Here is a 15,278-nt window from a genome sequence, read left to right on the forward strand (position 1 = left end):
AGTATCCAACTTCCAAAAAATGTGGGGGGAAAATCAAATCTGAAGCAGTTTCTCTTCGTGAGGGAAAAAGACTCTGTTGGGGAAGGGAGTGAGGTGGGTGAAGTTGGGAATGATAGAATGCGTACATTTAATAGTTAAGGAAGACCAAAGACCAGACCTTCTTCATATGCATCAAGCTATTTAGAGCAAGATGATATGTGTATGGCTGAACTAATTATGAGTAAGTAGCAAAGCCACTCATTAATGAGTTTAGTGGCCTTAAATAAGTTTCTTAGCCTTTCCTGATCACATGGTACTTCGTTTACAAAAAAGACAGGTGAGGCTATTTTTAAGATTCTACAATTAGAAGTGATCACAACTAATATCCACAAACTCGATGCTGGGGGGTTATGTTCATGCATGCTGAACTGCATCCCCATTCATCTGATTCACCATTCAGAAATGTATTTTGGTCAATCTATCTGTCTCCTTTATTAGGCATAGCGCTCTTAACCTAATCCATTTGCCCAAAACAGTGCCAGCACATTTGGAAAAATAGTGGTAATGATGGATGGATGGAACTACTTGCTGTGTGATGCCCACAGATAGTAGTGCCACAAGGCTCTTTGTAGAGAAGTCCCCAGAGTGCCAGCCTGTGCTACCTTCCAGGGAAGAAGGAGAGGTTCTTGGGAAGGCAGATGGAGCATTCAAAGGAGCTAATGAGGTTAGAGATAAGGCCACCAGAGAAGGCAGAGCCTGTATGAGACAGCTAAAAAAAACCTGCCAGAGGTTTGGCAGTTTCTCAAACAAGTTACATGTAGAATTACCCAGAAGGTTTTTATGATTAATCCTTACCCAAAGATATTTCCCATCGATTGGTTTCCTCCTACACTAACTCAGACCAGGGCCCCGGCTGGGGAGGACCCTGCAACCAAACTACATACCCTTAACCAGAATCAAACCTGGGATCCTTTGGTCTGCAGGCTGATGCTTTACCCACTGAATCAAACTGGCTAGGACAAAGGGTTCAGTTTTAAGGATCTGAGGATCTGTGCACAACATACTGACTCGGGTTATTAATTCTGTATCATATTACATACTTGAAATTTGCTAAGAGTTTTTCGGTGTTCACATCACACACACCAAAAAAAGTAAGATAATGTATATGTTAATTCTCTTGATGGTATTAAATCATTTCACAACATATGATGGAATCATCACATTGTACACTTTAAATACAAAGAATTTTGTTCATCCATAACGCTGAAAAAATAAAATAAAATTGAAATTCTGTTATGTGTATTTTACCACTATTTTTTAAAAGGGAAGTTAAAAAAAAAAAATCAGCTGCAGTCCGGTGAATGAATCAGCCAGGCACGTGACCTTTATCCCCCTACCCCCTCCAGCTAGTCTGCACTTCTCCTGCCCATGCTTTCCAGCCGCCAAGCAGAAAGAATAAACCTAATGAGCTCAAGTGTCAGCGCAATATAAATTACCGCCACGGAGAAAAAAAGAGAAACAACTTGATGCATGGCCGGGGATCTAAAAGAGGAATGTCTACCATTGTTTGTGATTATGGATCACATCACAATCTAATAGCAATTTTTATTTAATCAATAATTTCCATGCTGAACAGACAGCCCTGTTACAGAGAATCGACAAGTAGGTACTGATAGCGCCAAGCCTTGTTATTAATCTTTCCTCCCCTGGCTTATCAGCCAAACTACTGTAAAAGGCACCACGAGGCACCACCACCAAGATGGATTTTAGAAGTCACCTTTCTCCTTTCCCCTCCTTTCCTTTTTCCCTCTCCCGTAACATATCACATAACGTAGGCTCTACATTTATTTGAGTAACTTGGGGCTTGAGTGGCATAAAAAGGCAGTTCACATTAAGCAATTTCACAAATCAGTGGGACCTAGACCATCACTCAGGGTTAGCCATTATAGGCTAATAAATCATACTTCCTCTTTGAGTTGTCAATCGCCAAAAGGCCTTGTACAAACGTTGGCATCTGTAACTCGGTAAAGGCTTTTCATCTTGAAGTAAGATGCTCTAGACTGATAACAAGAATAATCCCCTCTTGATCAAAAAAAAAATAAAAAAATCTGCATTTTAGCAATTAAAGCTGCTGCCAGAAGTCAAATGGCTCCGTCTTAAGACTGCAGGAAAGTTTATCTCCTCTAAACACAAGCAGAGCGCAGTGAGTGCAGTGTTTCACTTTATCTTGTGCTGGAAAACCGAGCCATGTCTCACCAAGTGGCTTGGCAAGGAAGGTTCAAGAACATTTGCTCCCTCCAGGAGAAGCCACCGGAATGGCCTAGTCTCTGTGGACCTTTGGTGAAGGGAGCTCTCAGCTCTTAGGTACACATCACGTGTGCTCGGCACAGAGGCAGCACCCAAAGAAGCACATGTCTGTGCAGGTGAAGTGGAGGAGCAGAGGAGACAAGATCCAGCCAGGGATGGATGGAAGGAGACCAACCACCTCACCAACAGAGGGCGCTGCACAGTTTTGTTTTCCTGATGAGGAAGATATTTTAGGAACCTGAGATGGTGTATTGGTAACTTGAGAGTAGGCACGCACACACAGCACACACACACACAAAAGGTGATGATCACTGAAAAACGTGACTAGCACTGTAGCAGGTCTCTTCCAAGTCATCAGAGATCACTCCACTTCAAAGAGAAAACAGTAGAATTCTAGGTAGTAAGGAGCCTGGGCCACACACACAAGAAACAAGGGTTCCGGGGGCAAAACCACCTCAGCCAGCCACCTGGAGCCTCCTGACTGCTCTCTGAACAACATCTACCACATCCACATTAGCTGTGAAAACTGTAATTGTAAAACATCTCCAAATGATGCTCCCAATTATTTCTAAAAATAATTTCTACTGCAAGTCCCACATCTTGACTCACTTCAGTCTATCACTGCCCCTCTCCAACACATGGTACTTACGGCTTCCATGGCATTGCCAAGAGCCCACTCCATCTCTCTAACATGCATGCTGCCTCCATGTTCCTCCATCAGGAACAAGTGATTCCCTTTACTCCATCGAAACATAAGTGAGACTCCTAATCTATCACTCAAGTCACCTAGGAAACAGTGCTATGCTAACCTTTAATATTATTTTCCACTACGCTCTGCCTTCCAAAACACTTCGGTTTACCGTAACTACACTATTTTCCACTCTTCAACCCAAAAGATTAGGATAGGTCTGTGGTCGGCAAACTGTGGCTCTTTGGCCCCTTGAGTGTGGCTCTTCAAAATACCACAGTCTGGGTGAGTCTATTTTGAAGAAGTGGCATTAGAAGTTTAAGTTTAAAAAATTTGGCTCTCACCTGGACCGGTTTGGCTCAGTGGATAGAGTGTCGGCCTGCGGACTAAAAGGTCCTGGGTTCGATTCCAGTCAAGGGCATGTACCTTGGTTGCAGGCACATCCCCAGTAGGGGGTGTGCAAGAGGCAGCTGATCGATGATTCTCTCTCATCGATGTTTCTAACTCTCTATCCCTCTCTCTTCCTCTCTGTGAAAAATCAATAAAATATATTTAAAAAAAAAATTTGGCTCTCAAAAGAAATTTCAATCATTGTACTGTTGATATTTGGCCCTGTTGACTAATGAATTTGCCGACCACTGGGATAGGTCATTTTGCACTTATATTTCTAAGCCAAAAAAGTATCAAAAACACCAACCTTTTACTATATTAGCCACTATCATAGATAAAATTCTCCTATACTTTCTGCATTAATTAACTTTTAACTTCCATATGTCAGCCCCAATATATCCCTGCAGTGGTCTTTCCCTATTTAAATCCATCTCTTCTTTAAAGACCATGTTCAAATGCAATCTCTACAAGAACTTCCTCTCATTCCTTCTTTTGCAACTTCAACTTACCTGTTTTCCCATAGCTCTGCCTGTACATCTTTAGTCCTCACAACAGCCAACCCTTTATCTCACCGAATAGCCTCTCCAGTACTAGTATGTTCCCCTTAAGCAAAGGGACACACACAAAGTATCTATGTGTCAGGTTTTATTCTCCCCATCAGCCCCAATCCCAACCCAAGTCCATAGACCTGATATGCATGCGTTTTTTTTCCTTTCAGCACTACACCTGCAATTTTCATAGTGGCCAACAGGTGGTGATGTTGTGTCAGTAGGTAAGATCAATAAGCCTATAGATGAGAGGGTACAACTGAATGAAAAACATACTTATATATACTCCTTTAAAGTCTTCTTAATCTTTATGTTCTTCAATTAATTAAGTTTACTAGTACAACTTCTTGTGGAGTCCATTCTTCCTTATATTTGAACTAGAATTTGTGCAGGTGGGGTTCCCTTGGCCTGGAGGGGCCATGGGAGGTTGGCCAGCTGCAAGAGGTTGGCTGTGGGAGCACTCTGACCACCAGCAGGAAGCTCCTGCATTGAGCATCTGCCCCTGGTGGTCAGTGCACATGCAGCAGTCATTTGGTCACTCAGGCTTTTATATATACAGATAATGCTGTAGCTTTACAAAGCACTTCCATGACATGATCTCATTTTGTCCTCATAAAAACATCAAATTTAACAACAGAAGTTTAGGGTAACTTACTCAAAGTCAGGAACAGCTATTGGCAGATACAGGAATAGAAGATAAACCTCTAACATATAATCCAATTTTCTCTTCACACCCCAATCACTGATTAATATTAGTTTTACCAGTACTTGGATCAGGTGTAGAGGTAAGTAGTTTAGTCTTTTGAGGTTATGCCATTGATAGTTCTATTCTCATGCTAACATTAATTGTTCTAGAAATGAAAATAAAAACCATCTCCGGCAGTGTTTAGCTAATCTCAGAAAAGCCTAAATGTCCCTGAATCTTCAAAAAGTCCTTGCATAGAAAATTGCTTTCTGTGCCTGGCGCTCTGTTTTATGTCAAAGCAGGAGTCTGATCTCCAGTCCTGCTGGCCATGATCTCAGAAGTTGATGTCTGAATGACTTCCCTTGGTCTGTGGGAAAAAAAAATGATGGAATTTCTCCACCGAGACCGAGGGCCTGGCTGGTGTTTGGCCTCATTGAGAACTTCTAAGTGTCTAACCTTAGCAAATGCGGTTTTAAATTTAAGCTCTGCCAATTTACACACACATATGCATGCACACAGAAGTATGTACAATATACATATACACACATGCATAAAAGCACACCACCTGCATATATATTAAATAGCCTTTTGCTAAGACTATTTAATGAGGCTATTTTTTCTCTTAAATCTGATCAATCTAAAGTATACATCAGCAAGAGAAAAATAGTTTTTTGGTTGGTTGTTTTTCACACTGTAAGAGGAAAGGTATGGGCAGTACTGGGGGCAATGTTGCCCCTCAGGGGACATTGGACAATGTCTGGAGACCTTCTGGGTTGTCATGATGTGGGAGGGCACTCTTGCCTCCAGTAGGCAGAGGTCAGCAATGCTGCTAATAGTTCCACAACGGACAGGCCCCACAACAAAGATTTCCTGCCCCCATGTGGCCAGGGTGGGAAGCCTTGGTGTAGAACGATTATCAAGCAGAAGTCTCAGAAGGATGTCAGGACAATAGAATCCATAACAGGATGAGTCTCTGATGCTCAGCATAGCACAAGGGAGCGTAAGGAGCAATTTGAAGCCCAAGGAACCTCTCCAGTTGTTCTCTCTCATGGCTTCATGAACAGGCCAGGGGGCGTGGGGAGGAGGAAGAGTGCTGTAATTATTAATTACAGCACCTTGACGTAATTATTAATTTCATGGTGACATGCCAACCCATACACTGCCCAAATACCAACCTGGCAACTGGGAAATATCCTTACACTTTTCACTTTTATAAGAATTGTCAGTATTCTAGTATGTGCTATTAATATCCTTGTTTCACAGGGAGGGAATGTGCAGTGTCTAGGATGAAGAAGTAGGCCTTGCACTCAGATCTATCAGCTTTGAAACACATTCTACTGTTGCTGTGGGAGAACAGGGGTAAGTCATGGAATTCTTTCAGATCGGGTGCTATTTTTTCTTACAAAATCATCACCATCACAATCACCATCATCACCACCACCACCACCACCACCACCACCACCACCACTATCACCATCATCATGCCTCAAAAGTTGACCTCCATGCTTTGCTTTGACCATATTTCCCACCTGTTTCTCAGAAGTTTTCTTGGGTAACCCTCATGCACTCTCTCTCTCTTCTGAGCCCCTAGCATCTCAACTACACATTTTTGTCTTCATTATGTCCTGCCTCCTTCTGTTCATTACACTTTTATATTTCGTTCTCACTCTTCTCAATGAGAATGACTGGTCCTGGAGCACCTTGCCTAAGTCCTGCTGGCAATGTGCCCGCCTTCCAGCTGGGGCAGTGGGCAGCATGCAGGCTGCTCCTAGCCTCACTTCTGGTGAGCAGTTGTTGAGAGAATGCTGATCTATTAATGTCAGCTCATACTTTTCCTGATAAACAAGAGAGCACATCCTGCCAGCCAGATCTGCTATAGGCAGCTACATGTCAACAAAGTATGCAGCCCAATCCCTTTGTATAAAGTGCGTCTATAAAGACTATCCAATGGGACTAATTTTGGCAGATTCTTAAAGTTCACCTAAAGTACCACTCAGAACCAATCAATAAGCTTTTGATAGGAAAATCCTCCCCAAATAGCAGAAACAGTTACTTGGATGAAGAGTTTGATTAAATGTTTCAGGGGACACATACCATGAAACATTTCAGGGGGTATAAAACAGCTCCGCAAATTTAAGGAAGTAACTAAGCCACTAATTACTCTGTACTAATAGATATATCCTATTCAAAATATTGATTTGTTACTTTTCATTTAGGGTGTTAAGGCACACAATAAAGGGAACATTTTAATCATTCAATTATTACCCAAAGTAATTAATATACCACCTCCACCCCCCTAGGTAAATTAACCACAATTATTCTGGAGGGCACTTAATCTGCAGGGTTGGACTAGAGCCTGGGAAAGAGATGGCAAATATCTACCTCTTCAAAACCCTACCTGGAGGCATCCATCAATTACTGGCTGCACATCCCCACCCCAGCTCCATGGCTGAAATGGAGTGGGGGGGTGCGGAGGGGAGCTCATCACAGAACTCCAGGTGACTGCCAGCCAATAAGATGGCCCTTAAGATGAAATCTGTTTACCATCCCTATCCTGAGGACTATCCAACTCAAATCCTTCACTAGCTTTTACTAACACCGAGGACCAAGGAGGCGAAATGCCTTGGCCAAAACCCATCAGACAGACACAGACTGGGGAGCAGAATGGGGGCCTCTGCTTCAGTTAAGAGCATGTCCCAGCCCGGCAACAATGACTATTAAACAAACCTTAGAACTAACATGCAGAAGCCACAAAACCGAACAGTACCACTCCCCTCCCCTCCCTCACCCAACCCTGCAACACACAAATACATAAAACAAAGAGATGAAGTCTCGTAGGCCCTCTGTCTGTTTCTCATTAGGCCGGCTGCATGTGATCTCCGTTTGGCCTTCGATGTTGGGGACAGCATTTATTTTCACGGCTGTTTCACAGTATGATAAGTGAGAAAATAACATTCTAAAGGGTCAAACAGTTCCAGGGAGGCCATCCTGAGGGTCAGAGCAGAGAGGGAGCTGCCACTCAGAATTCCAGTGGCCCTGGAGGCTTTCAGTGGTGGACCACACAGCCCTCCAAGGCCTCCGCTCAGTCTAATCTCCCGAGTGTCTTTATGGGAACGATTTCTGCAGGTGCAATTTAGTCTGTAAGTTTTTTTTGTTTTTTTTTAAAGTGACCCTTGAGGCACAATTGTCAAAGAACGGCTTTGAAGTTGGTAGTTCATAGTCTATATTTTTACATGCAGTATTTCCAAATAATTGAAGTAAATTAACTATTAACTCCATGTAGGGAAAATAAGATCAAAATCTCCACTCGTTCGTTTTACATCTTATGTGCACACAAAACTAATTTTAGCATCGTATCTGAGACCCCTATCACATCTTAGACTCGATTTTCTCTTAGGTAAGGATATACAATGCAACTTTAACACAGGGATCAAAATCAGATGGAAAACATTTAAAATGCAAATTTAGGATCATGATATTAATACGAAAATAATGTCTTCGCCACATCTTAACTTTCCCCCTTGTTTGCCAGGATGCATCAATTCTTCACAGATTAGATGTGCTCTCTCTTTTTTTTTTAATCTGAATCTCTACGCTATTAAAAAGAAAGCCCTTCATTTTCATGCTGCCAATGTATAGAATTTGCTTTCAAATGGTAGCAATGGTGATTATAACTGTATTCTTTCAATAAAGGCAACTTCAGCATGATTTTAGAGGTCAAAATTCACAGCACATGAAAGCATTTAAAATCCAAGTAGGTGGTTAATCGATGTACAAAATAGTGAATTCTGACACCATGCTTGAAAGTGGAGGAAGGAATTCAGAGACTGAAATACCAGCCAGTTTAAGCTGGGGCTGATGTACCCACAACTCACGTTCTTTGCCATCCAGCCCCACTGCCGAGAGACACAAACCTGTACAGTGGAATAGCCACAGCCATTCTGCTGGGCATGGTGCAGTGAATAAAACTATTAAAAAATAATTTGACCTTTTAAAGACCCTTGGAAAGAAATTTTTATTTACTAGAGGCTCAGTGCATGAAATTCATGCATGGGGCTGTCCCTCAGCCCAGCTTGCACCCTCTCCAATCTGGAACCCCTTGAGGGATGTCAGCCCAGCTTGCACCCTCTCCAATCTGGAACTCCTTGAGGGATATCCGACCTAAATGGGCAGTCAGACATCCCTCTCACAATCCAGGACTGCTGGCTCCCAGCTGCCCTCCCCTGTTGGCCTGGTCCCCCCCAACTGCTCTACCATGAAGGCCTGGTCCCCACCAAATGCCCTCCCCTGCAGAACTGGTCTCCCCCTCCTTTCCCCCCCGCTTCACAACTGCCCTACCCTGCAGGCCTGGTTCTCCCCAACTGCCCTCCCCTGCTGGCCCGGTCACCCCTAACTGCCTCCCCTGCAGGCCTCCCCCCCCAACCCCAACTGCCTTCCCCTGCAGGTCTGGTTGCCCCCAACTGCCCTCCCTGTGGGCCTGATTCCCCCCCCCCCCCTTCCAACTGCCCTCCCCTACTGGCCTGGTCTCCCCCAACTTCCCTTCTCTATTGGCCCTATCACCCCTAACTGACCTCTCTGCTGGCCTGATCGCCCACAACTGCCCACCCCTGCAGGCCTGGTATTCCCTCCTCTGCAGGCCTAGTTACTCCAACTGCTCTCTCTTACAGGTCTGGTTCCCCCTGCAACTGCTCTCCTCTGCAGACCTGGTCACCCCTAATTTCTCACAACTGCCCTCCCCTGCAGGCCATCTTGTGGCAGCCATCTTGTGTCCACATGGGGGCAGCCATCTTTGAAGACATGGCAGTGGCCATCTTGTGTCTTGGTGTGATGGTCAATTTGCATATTACTCTCTTATTAGGTAGGATAATTTGTTATTTCTTAAACCAATAGAGAGGGTTAGAAATAGAGGGCAAGGAATTGCAGCAATGCATCAAACAGGTGGCATTAGGCACTGTGATTATACAATTCTTAGTCTTTCAGATCCTAGCACCCATGTTTTCAAGTATAACTAACCACTCAGCAGTGGCGACCCACAATGAGGTGCACATTCTTCACATTTATTCCCTTTCTCCTTTATAAAAAGCCTCTCAAAACACCTGTGGTATATACACAGTGTCATTCAAAAACAAAGCAGGCCAGTTTCCAAGAATCTGAGACTAATGTGTGTGCATGCTGTGTGCAATTCAGATTCTCGTTCACCCAAGATGCAGTGACTGGCAGGACAGGATTAACACAAGAGGGACAGGCAAGAATCAGAAAGCCCTTGCACCTGTGAGAAGCCAGGCCAGAAGACAGATTTGAGTTGTTTTGCTGAATAACGAAAGCTCAACCCAATCACACAAAATAGAAATAATACTTTGAGAGCAGCTTATTCAACAAATGTAAATGTAAGATTCATGACTTTTGTAATATATAATGCACAACAGCAAAAAGAGGGTCCAAACAACTTAGGATTGATGTAAAAATGTGGGTTTTCCATTTATTTGGGAATGTTAGAATATGTGCTTTCAGGTGTCATGGGAAGAGACAGCGCCTGCATCTTAACAAATCAGTAATAAATGCAGTCTTAATTAAAGGTACTTTAAATTAATTAAGATTTGTTCTGTATATCTCACATTCTTGTTGCCTGCTATTTTAACTGATACCAAGAGAGGAACAAACTACAACACAAACCTACTTAATAAAAATGTATATCTATCTTTATAGCTTCTGGGCATAGAAGTACATTTATGACAGTTTTAATACTAGTTTGAGAGTAACTAAACCCAATTATAATGATCTTGCTGGGAAGAGAAATTAATTAAACATCCAGAGATAAAGACCCCACAGCAAAAGTAGCATACACACACAATTGGGAGAAAGACAGGGCCTTGAAATAAAGAGGAGGAGAAGGGAAAGGCAATATTTAGCCCATCTGTTCGGACAGTAATGGGACAAGGTAATCTTTTCAAGAGAACATGGAGTGCATTACCCTGGAAATGAGACTACCTGGCGGGCAGAGTCAGCCAATTCCCTAATTCTCCTTCAACTCTGTGATTTGCTAATGTGAAACACATGTCTCCCTTTTGCACTAAGTTCAAATGACTCTGGAATTCCAACCGTGCAGCTCAGCGACTGAACCAGAACAAGGGGAGAACTTGTCAGGATTTAAGAGCTTTCAGCAAAGCCCTTCAATTGCAGCCGGCACCCTATTCCACAGAAGGATATCAATTATAGATAGTGACTTGCTTTAGCAGGCAGTCGGGACTGTCAGACACTAGATAGACAACCATGAAGAATCATGAATCTTTCTATTAACTGTACGAGGGGGAAAAAGAATGGGCCATGGCTATAAATATGGCAGGGCATCAGAATGGTTTAACACCTTGCCTCTTGGTTGTATGTACCATGAAAATTCAACTAATTCAAAGAATGTCCTCTCGCCAAGGGAAGCCATAAGAACGAAACCTGTTAATGTTTCCTGTTATAAAAAAAAAAAAAAAAAGTGGCTTTTGCAAGCGATATTATTTCCATTTACCATCAAAGTACCATAATTAGGCAAACTTGAAGTATCTACTCATTTAACAAAAAATAAAGCACCTATTCTATGCACCAAGCCACTGTAAATGCTACCAGATACACTCAGGAGTATGAAGGTGCTTTTATGTAATGCAAAGTAAAATCAGTTTAAAGACACGGATTTGGAATCTTCACACTTCACATCACAAGTAAAAAGGTAGCAAATAAGTAATATAAACTAATATCTTTATGCTGTTGTCAGTTACCAATTTTAATTCACTCAACAAGTTTATTTAATCATATAATTTATCAGACTAAAATTAATGTCACTAAGATAATATATTAACTTTCCTTCTAATTCTGAGATGAATTTCTTCTAGCTATTTGGAATTTTTTTTTTAAATTACTGTATTCATTCATGTGTTTATAATAAAACAGAAAACATGGTGGTCATTTAATTGATAGTATAAGCAACCTTCCCTTAAAACTACTCAGATCTGTTAGAAACAGCATCACTGCCTAAAACCTTCCACCACTAAGATGAAATACAAAAACCTGCTATATTCACTGGTTTGAAATAGCCTTCCTGTTCAGTAGGCAGCACAAAGTTTAAGTTTGTGCTGGCCTCTAGTCAGCACAAATTCCCTTTATTTCATTTTATTAATATATTTTTATTGATTTCAGAGATGAAGGGGGAAGAGAGATAAAAACAGCAATGATGAGAGACTCGGCGATCAGGTAATTCTTGCACACCACACATTGGGAATCGAGCCCACAACCTGGGCATGTGCCATGTCCGGGAATCGAACCACGACCTCCTGGTTCAAAGGTTGACCCTCAACCATTGAGCCACACTGGCTGAGCCACCACAATTCCCTTTGAAAGGTAGGCTCCTATTGAAAGTTAGGCTCTTATTTCATTTCGATTTGAAAACGGCTGACCCACAGTCACAGCACTCCTTGAGAACTACAGCGACTTATCCACAGACAAGGAGCCAGGAGACGGGGGCGTCTCTCACAAGGACATTTTAACCAACACTGCCAGTGTCTAGGTTCTGATGGCAGTTGTTACCGGAACAATCCCCTCATTTACATCGGGCACTCATTATATCGCTCAGAGTGTTCTTGGCACACTCTCCTTTTGGGGAATATTTCTCCAGATTAAAATAAAAATTCAAAACCTCTTTCCCCCCTTTCGTATGACAATGTCTGTGGTTTCCATTAAAAACAGTCAGCAAGAATAAAGGGCCATTAAATCAGGCTTGGCTTAAAAGTAACACTTGCATCAAATTAAAGAGGAAAAAAAATAAATGAAGTTCATGGAAAAATTTGGAAATATACCTTAATTAAAACCATCTGATTTTTCTGGTTTCTTGCTATGCTGAGAAATCTATAATTCTTCCTATACCATTACGAGGAGACAGGATTGAAAAAGACACAAGGGGGTCAGGGGGAATAACCCTGCTGAGGTCATGTTAAATCCCCAAAAACAATCTGTACATAACCCATCGCAAAACCGGCAAATCATACATTTAACACGATAATGTAACTGCAATGTGTGAAACAGATTCCCCAGGACGGGCCACGGTGCAGAAGACACACTTCAAAGGCTCATTGAGCTGCCCATCAGGCATGTGGGATGTGTGAGGAATTTGATCATTTCAGTGGTGAAATGGAGGAGAGTTACCAAGAGCCATGGATCACTGAAAAATGAAAAGTTACTAGAGAAGAAAAGAGGGTGAGTGTGCATATGGAGGTTAGGGAGTCGAAACAAAAGCTGTCCTGTCAGATTTCCCATCAGATTAAAAGCTTAGGAAACTGCCACACTTAGTAAACCATCCTCCATGCTTCCACAGGGCCCTGTCTTTCTGCACTGAGCATGTGTGCTACCTCTTCTTTTTTCCTTGATTTTCTAAAAGCCCTTCCATCTCCATTGCTCCTGGTCACATTTGCCTGGGAGACTCTGCAAGCCTGAGAGAAAAATGCCAAATAAAATGAAACACTGGCAAAGGACACGTGGCTTATCAGGTATGAGAACTGGGTGGGGAGGGCTGCAGTATTTGAAACAGTACACAGGGGAATAGAGGAAAAGATTTCAGAGCCTGGGATGGCAAGAGAAGGTGTAGTTCTCAATGGGACCATGCTACAGCTCTCAAAAGCAGACATCATTAAGCACAATCCACATCACTGCACAATACACATCTCTTTTTCCATGGAACTATTAGGCTTATAAGGGTTGGCCTCAAGTCAAGAAATTGCTAATGGCTTGCCTGAAGCATCCACCTATCTCACACACAGTACTAATTGCTGCATAAAACAATGGGAGATTCCTGAGGTGCTGAGGGGTTGGGAGAGGAAAGTAAAATGGAGGGAAGAAAAAAAAAAAAAAAAAAAAAAAAGGAATCCCCCACTTCTACAATTTTTTTTCTGTTGTTACTCTTGGAGAGGAGACTCAAACTTAGTTAAAGGTTAATAATAATTCATGTCCAGTGTACTATTACTCAATAATCATCCAAGTCACTAACTCAAAATAGTGTTCTCTGACTTACAGGATCAGAGTCATTACACTTCTCTATTGAAGACTTTATTGGATTTTACACTAAGCTTTAGCTGACTGCACAGGTCAAGCACCGGGGCTCCGAGTTCTCTTTATTCTCAGAAAGTCATAAAGGGCTCTCCAGTTCGGAACACTGTTAGCTAAGAAACTCGACGCAGGGCAGGGTCAGGGAAGCTGATTCCGCAGAAAGGTCACGTAGTTGGAAAGCCCAGTTGGCAAATCTCTCTCTCACTTACGTGCACCAGCTGCTCCTGGGTGTCAAACTCCCGTGTGCAGCCTTCCCAGTGGCAGTTGGTCTCATAGATGACTTCAGGCTCCTGCTTGCTTTCATCTTTGTCCCCTTCCTCCTTCACCAGGGTGGTTACTTCCGGCTGATCCTGATAGGTGAGGGAAAGAAAGAAGAAAAAAAAAATTAGACAATGAAAAAAGAAAAAGACAAAAACTTGATTTGGATGTTTTCCTCCGGATGCAAATTTTTCGGTGAAAATAAACAGTCCAGGGTCTGTTAATTAGTTTTTGTGAATGGAAGAAGTCAAACATATGGAATCATTTCTGTGTATTTTTTCAGAGTAATCAAACACACCTTCAGAGATTATTCACTTTGATTAAGGACAACAGTCCAGACCACAATATTGATAAGAAGTTGAGGCAAATTCCGCTATCCTTGAACAACGGTGAAAAAAACACAACCAAAAATGTCATCCCATAAGAGAAGCAATTAAACTAGGTGATGTCATCTTTACCCAAAAGACCAGTCTTTCTCTTTTGGTTAAATTCTTTTCAGTATATTAATTTGTTTATTCTCATATTTTGGAATCCAGGAAAATGATTACCAGTAATTCTAGTTCTGCTTTCCTTGTCCTTGGGGGCTGCTCTTAAGAGAGGCACTTTGTGAATTTTATAGGAATAATGTCTTCTTGGTTCAACTTCTGATGTCCAATGATGCACTCTCTGCCCCAGAACCATGGCATCTAATGCTTGGGGACTGGGGGGGAAGGGATGGGTACAGTCTTTCCTAGTCTTTTAAGCAGCTTTGTAGCAATTTAAATACAAATAATTTCTAGAATTCTGGGAGACAATTAGGTGTGTAGATTCGAGTTCTAATTTGGGGCTAGATGAGAAAAACTACATAAGCATTGAGGTGTGACCAGAAAGGATATTGACTAGCAAAATGCAAAAGGATGAATTTCAGAACCAACGACACCCATTCATTCTATTTTCAAAGAGCTTGTCACTAAAACAAAAATGTGGGCTGCAAGACCTGGCCTGAGGTTTGGGCTCAAGCGGCCTAGCCATAACAAGATCCAGATTCTGTGGATGTCCAGATTCTTGTCCAACCCCTATTTCTGGGAATCAATATTCCTTGACCTCTTCCCTGTGTCAGGCCTGGGGACCCCAGGAGGTGAGAAACACCTCTTAAAACGAGGCTCAGAGAACCCCAGCCTTTCAGGATTGGAGTAAAGGACTGGAATCTAAGTAGCCTTAGAATAGGTTGGTTGTGCCTGATCCCTCCCTGTTTCCCAGTTTCTCTTGGCAAGTGGGAAGTGGCAAAATGAGAATAAAAACATGACTGGTATAGAGAACATCACTAGCTCTGCCCAGCTAGTAATGGTTTAGGACCAGGAAC

At 42.4% G+C, this 15,278-nt stretch overlaps 1 protein-coding gene across 4 annotated transcripts in view; it reads right to left on the reverse strand.

Annotated features, from left to right (window-relative positions):
* GLI3 (GLI family zinc finger 3) overlaps nt 1-15,278 on the reverse strand; it is a 254,815-nt gene that overhangs the window by 46,778 nt on the left and 192,759 nt on the right. For all 4 annotated transcript variants that reach the window (XM_036429808.2, XM_045578610.1, XM_045578609.1 and 1 more), the window contains one exon: nt 13,888-14,028. In XM_036429808.2, the coding sequence (XP_036285701.1) occupies nt 13,888-14,028 (141 nt within the window). The remainder of the gene's footprint in view (nt 1-13,887; nt 14,029-15,278) is intronic.

This window comes from Pipistrellus kuhlii, unplaced genomic scaffold (genome assembly GCF_014108245.1).
Source record: "Pipistrellus kuhlii isolate mPipKuh1 unplaced genomic scaffold, mPipKuh1.p scaffold_m20_p_10, whole genome shotgun sequence".
Classification (NCBI taxonomy): domain Eukaryota; kingdom Metazoa; phylum Chordata; class Mammalia; order Chiroptera; family Vespertilionidae; genus Pipistrellus; species Pipistrellus kuhlii.